A 6,737-nucleotide genomic window follows, 5' to 3' on the forward strand; every position below is an offset into this window, starting at 1 on the left:
GTATTATTTAATAATTTGACTATTTTATAGTTTTTTTTTAAAAAGTTAATGTTTCAGTCCATCTTGAGCTTGGTCTGGGCTCGGGCCAAAATGGTACAGCACCTCCCTGACCGGGGCCTGCAGTCAATTAATAGAGCAAAAGATTCTATTGCTCACTTTTTCATCTATTGCATACTTTCAAGAATTTTTCTGCCCTTGTATTTCCTTTAATCATTTCTTGATTTCGGTTACAGCTGATGTTAAGAGAAAACTTGAGAACATAGTGACTATACCTTAATATCTCTTTGACCTATGTTGCTAAGAGATATTTTTGCAGCTCTCATAATCTCTTGGGTTTCTGATGTTAGCAAGTGGGATACTCTTTGTTTTTTATCACTTTCTGTAAACGATTCCTTGTCAACTAGTTCCTCATGACTTGATGATACAGGAGTACATTAGGTTCTTTTTAAGAGTGGACTAAGTTTTTTTTTGGAACCAAACGCCATAATTAATAAATAAAACACCATGTTGTATATATGGTTAATAAATAATAAGTCTCCAGTCTTTTAATATAATTTTTAATAATATAATTACATTTGTGAGCAAAACAACAACGTAAACATTTTTTAATCGTTATTGGTGGATCTACCGCTGTTAGTAACCATAAAAAAAATTCTTTGGATAATGATGGGGAGTTTATTTTTTAGTTACTCTCTTATTTGTCACTGCAGCTTTCATAGATTTATTTGTATCTTCGATAGCCAGGTGGTCATGCTTTTTAACTTTCTTGGCTGCACTCCTTGTAACTACTGATGATCTGAAAATAAATAGATGCCATTTTATTGATTACCAATGATCTGAAAATAAATAGATGCCATTAAGAAAATAAAAAAAAGTAATATCAAACTTGATAAAAATTTCAAATACACTCAAAATCCTGTAAAGAGTAGATACATTTTGCTAGGAGATTATAGTTTTTGGAATTGAAAGTTCTAATTTGACATGTTACATGGACCAATATGTTAATCTTGTAGAATTAAATCATGCTGACTATGTGTTTTTTTTTAAATTATAAAAAAAAAAAAAACCAAATCATTTTGAGAACCACACTTGTATTTTATCACAAGAATTTACTGATTTACTGGATTCGAACTGTTATTTACCTGGTCTGGTTACACACGCGTCCTTTACTGAGTCTCGAATGACGCGCTCACCTCGTTAATCCGCTGTCTACCAACGATTTTTTGAAAAAATTATAATAACACTACAGTTTATCCAATGGTCTTTAGGAAACTTTATTTTGACTAGGCAACGAATTTTACCAAGCGGTTTCGGAGATATTTATGAGGTTTTGAAATTTGGTGGTATTATGAATTTTTTGATAGTTAAGATTAATATATTAAGATTTTGCCTCGTTGGTTCAGAAACTCGATGTCCCATTCCCAAGTTATTTCGAGCGTCTTTCGGTGAACTTCAGCGGATTAAGGGGGCGCCACCATGTGTTCCATGGGGGGCCACATTGATTGCTTGATTTCGATGTTTTTTTATTTTCAAAAGTAGCGGTTGTAACACCGGAATGTTATTTTTGCTTCGGACTGCAGTTTTCCGAATTTTGGGGCTTTTCCCCCTTTTCCGCTCGATCTGCTCGGATAGATTCTGGTGGATCGATGGGGGTGAGAAAGAAGGGTATTTTACAGCGCAAAATAGCCTTATTATTATATTCAAATTAACTATTAAACAATTTTCTTATTCTTATTAATTTACAGCGCAAGAGAACCTTATTATTCTAGTCAGATTAACTATTAAACGATTTTCTTTTTACAAAAATAAACCACTTCGCGTTGAATAGTTGTCCATAAGCATCCAAGACACAAATGCTACAGAAAGTGAGGAGATGAGTGCCCAAAAGGCAACAAAACGTAATATTAAGTAGCAAGTAACAGTTCTTATTTGAAAACAACGAGTTCAGGGCTTTGTTCACGTTGCAAGGCTTTGTCAGGGCTAAAAAAAGATACAAACACTTGACATAGTTACAAAAAAACATAAGTGGAAAATAACAGGGTTATACAATGAAAAGTAAAATTTAATAAGAAAAATTGAAGGTTGTAAACAGTAAAGGAAAAAGGTAATAGTAACAGAAAGATAAGAGATAAAATAAGAGAAGAAATATTAAAGAAAGTGCAAATTCATCTCTTAATTGACACACTCACACAATCTTCCAATAAGTATTATAATTTTTAATAATATAAATATGTAATATGAGATATTTTTCTTTCGTAATATATATTCTAATATTGAAGTAATAATCAAAAAAAGTACAAGTAATACAAAGTAAAAAGGACAAGCAGGTACAAAAGATGTATTAAATATCGATATTTATAATTTGAAAGAAGTAGAAACTGCTGCCAAAAATTTGGATGTATTATAACCTAACCTCTAACTAAGGGGGAAAGGAGTAAGTGTACAGGGACAGACATTTTCGCTCTTGAAATATGGTTAATAACGTAAACTAACCTAAACGTAACTAACATAAAACTAAACTAAGTTTGTCACCCCGCTGCTGGTTTAATTAAAAACCTTCTAATCTTTTATTGTATTCAATAGATCTGTGAATGCTTTTGATTTTAAGTTTAATTTGCGAGCTCTATTTTAAGCATTTTTTAACTTAAACTTTTAAGAACCAACATTGTTTAATTGTAGAAATTCTGTACATTTATGGGGAAGACCCTGAACATTTTGAATTCTTAAGTGTAAGTTAAAGGTAAAATAATGTTCCTACATGGGGTTCTAGCCAGAACTTGGGAAAGTTAGTTAATCATTTCTTACAGTCAAAGCCTAGTTTAGATTTAAGTAGAAAATTTTCGAATTTGCTACTATGTTGAATTATAAGTCACCAAATTGTATTTAAGTGAGATATATTGGTCGTACCATTGTGTAACTACTCTTGAAAAATTATATATTTTTAACTTCCTTTTAATTGCACATGTCACCAAGTGAAAGAGAGTATTATGAAAGAGAAGGCTGTAAGACTGCATCCATCGGGATATCGAGAGGCAGACATCTAGTGATGTCAGCGAGCGTCAGTGTGTGCAGCGATCTAGGATATAGGACTTTATTTTGAAAAGATTGTATTTTTTTTCCTTTTCGTAAAGGATGCCGCTCCCCAGAGTTCACAGCCGTGCATCAGCAGTAGCATGAGAATGGTTTTAAATATAAGAACGGTTTTAATTTGGAATTTCTGTTTAGGATAGGATATAGCATTGCTAACCTCTCGTTGGTTTGATGTTGATATGGTGATTCCAGGTAAGGCGGCGATCTAGGTGAATTCCCAGGTATCTTACTGTTTCACTGCCAGTATTCCATTCCACATTTTTACCTTTGAGGACTAGTTCCGGTGGGTCTGGTGGGCGTCGAAGAGTAAAAACTTTTGAATTACATTTTTCAATGTTCAAACTAATCATCCATTTAGTGAAATATTGTTTTAGATCATTAAGATGACTTTGTAATCTGTTTCTAATGATTATTATGCCATCATGTTGAGAGAACACAGCTTCAGCGAACATAGCTATGGAGGTGTGAGTAGACTAAATGATGTCGTGAAGGTAGAAGTTGAATAGAATGGGAGAAAGGAAGAACCTTGTGGAGTACCGGCATGGATTTGTCTAAGGGTAGAATTTTGGTTATTTATTGACAGAAAATGTTCTACCGTTGAGGAATGAGCTCAGAATATTGTATAGGTATTTTGGAGTGCCTGCTTTCTTTGGTTTATATAGGAGACCTCGATGCCAGACCTTATCGAATTCTTATTGGAAATCCAGGAACGCTACCAGTGTGTGTCTCTTTATTATTCCGGTTATACTATAGGAAACCTTCCTAATCACTACGTTCAAATACTTATTTTTATCCATTGAAAATATATGGTACTAAATTTTTTCTTCATCGTAGTACTTAGTTATAGTTCTGTATTCGTCTATATTCGTTAAAATAATTTTCGTATTGTTACCGATTAGTTGGGTCCGATGCACAATGCATTTAACAGTAGCCTGTAAGTATTAGCATTATGTTGTAATATCGGAGGTATTTTTATTGTACTGGGCTGAGCATTCGGGTTAGTATTGTTATTGCTAGTACTTGGTGTAGCTTCTAGTATGCTTATCTGAGGAAAGGTCAATTTATGATAACATGTTAAATGAACCGCCCACACTACCTTTTAAAAGGAGTAATTTCTTGGTAGTACTTACCCAAATTTTAACGGGTAATTGGGACTGTGTTGAATCAGTGCGTTCAAAATTTCTTTTTTTCGAATTCGTTTCTTCTGATTGTTGGTCTACATCATATTTATTAGCTGAAATATGTTTGAGGTCTTAGGATAATCCGGGCGAATTATTTAATTCATCGCCTGATTGCGTGATATAAATAAAAATAACAAAAAAGTATTATACAAAACATGAAAGTATGAAGAAAAAAAAATATCTATTAGGCTGCGCACACGCTAGAACAGAACAGCACTCTATGAAGTCAGAGGAAAAACTAAAATGAAATTTAATTATCCATATAACTTAACTTGTAATCTTTATTGTCAACGTCTATATCAATCTTTTTTTTTGGTCCTCCGTCTAGTCATTGCTGGAATGGGTTCTGCTGGGCTTTGCAGTCCGCAGACAGGCAGTTGGGGAACCATAGGGCCCAAGCATTATTGATAATTAGCATTTAGTTCATACATTTTAAAGTTATTTAGACATTTGTAATTTGTAATTTTGGATAACAAATTTAAATATTTTAAACAATACAATTTTGAAGAAAAAATTTTCAAAATTATGAGAGATAGTTGACCGTGGATGATAAATGAGGAGAAGATGGTTGGGGGTGCGGTCAATGAAACACAAATAAGTATGACAACTTATTTTAATGTGCCGACGTTTCGGCTAGAGTTTCTAGCCTTCTTCAGGGCTAAAAACAAAACAAGATAACAACCACAGTAAGTATGGAAAAAAATAAAATAAAAAAGATAGTTTAAACAAAATAATTTTACACATACAATGAATAGTTTTACAAGATAGAATTAATAAAATAAAGTGATGAGAGAAGCGGGAAATAAAATGTAGACATAGGTAATTGAAAAAGTGGGTACAATAACTTAATTAAGCAAATGAAATAAAATTAAAGTTATATAATGTAAAGAAGTATGAACATATTAGTTATTATTAATTTAAAATTTAAATATGGAAAGAAAATGAAAATTGAGAGGAAGAAAATATATGTAACAATAATAGATGATAAAGAGGCAAATTATAAGTATAGTGTACAAAACTTATAACGCGGGCAGGAAAAAGGATAAAAGTGGAGTAAATAAGGGGAAAGAGTAAAATAAGATAAAAGTAAAATAAGGGGAAAGAGTAAAATAAAGAAAGGGGAAAGAAAACAAAAAAGAAGAATGAAAACCAACCTACTTGCTGAAAAGTTGAGCGCCTAATGGTCGGTCGCAGTGCGAAAGTGGTCAAACTTAGAACTAAAAAAAGCCGTTACAGCAACGACTAAGTGTTATTTATAGAGAAAACGTTACGGGAGGGTGAAAATAAAAAATAGAAAAAATTTTTTAGAAGAAGAAAGCGTGTGAGAGGGTGATGACAAAAGGTGATAAGAAGAATTAAAAATATATATGAACCAACGAATTATCGAATAACGAAGTACGAAGTACCCTCCATATCATTCATAAACTTTTACACAACTACCAAAATCGTCTCGCCACATCATCTAATTCTTCACAACCCCTTTCCACCCCCTTATACAGATCACTACCATATATCTCCTCTCTTTCCGACAACATTCAAAAACTTTTACGTTCTACTATACCTAACCTCCATATTGCCTTCAGACCTCACAACACACTATCTAATATTTATACTAAACTAAAAGACACTATCCCTCCTCTACACCGATCACATACAGTTGTCATACTTATTTGTGTTTCATTGACCGCACCCCCAACCATCTTCTCCTCATTCAAAAAATTTTCAATGTCATCGGATAAACGGCCTGCTCTGTCATCCTAGATATTGCGACTAAATTTGTTTGATAGTGTTTATAAAATCTAATACTTTATGTATATGAAGTGACTTAATTTGTTAAAGTTCGAAAAATGTCTAACTCTTATTTTTGATCATAAAAGTGTAACAAAGCAGAGATAGAAATTGAAAAAGATTTTTAATTTTAATAATATTTTTAGCATATCAATTGAAGAAGTGAACAGTTTCTCGCTAGTTTTTTTAACTTAACAGATGTGTTACAAGTTTTTGTAAAATTACCACAAATTAATAGCAGAGGCAATTTTTGATAAATTGTAATATCACTTAAAATTTGAAGTAAAGTAATTTTCACATGTGTGAGTGAACTTTTTTTAATGAAACAAAAGATAAATAGTGACTATGGTCATAATAAACAGTTAAATGAACTAAATAAAACTAGTTTTGTCTTTTAAGTGAAAATGTACTGAGAAGAATAAAAAATGAAGTCAACCCAACAGACAAGGAATTCAAATGGAATACAAAAACATTTATTATGTATTTATGACTTTTTTTTAATACATTGTAATATTAATTGTCCTAAGATTTAAGTTTTTCCTAGCAAGGTTAATCTATTTTATTCCTTTAAGAAAGAATATTTCTAAAAAAATTAATGTTTTTTCTTTATTGTAAGAAAATAGTCTGGGCAGCAGCCAAGAAAGGTACAAAATAGAAAACAAATAAAATAAAATATAA

At 31.9% G+C, this 6,737-nt stretch overlaps 1 protein-coding gene across 2 annotated transcripts in view; it reads right to left on the reverse strand.

The window, feature by feature from the left end:
* Nucleotides 1-583: 583 nt before the first annotated feature.
* LOC106692681 (uncharacterized) overlaps nt 584-6,737 on the reverse strand; it is a 38,388-nt gene continuing 32,234 nt past the window's right edge. For both annotated transcript variants that reach the window (XR_010844301.1, XM_067050631.1), the window contains one exon: nt 584-796. Coding sequence is in view for 1 of the 2 variants with exons in the window: in XM_067050631.1 (XP_066906732.1) it covers nt 676-796 (121 nt within the window). In the remaining variant the exon portion in view is untranslated. The remainder of the gene's footprint in view (nt 797-6,737) is intronic.

This window comes from Halyomorpha halys, unplaced genomic scaffold, assembly GCF_000696795.3.
Source record: "Halyomorpha halys isolate HHAL.00 unplaced genomic scaffold, Hhal_1.1 Scaffold66.1, whole genome shotgun sequence".
Taxonomy (NCBI): Eukaryota; Metazoa; Arthropoda; class Insecta; order Hemiptera; family Pentatomidae; genus Halyomorpha; species Halyomorpha halys.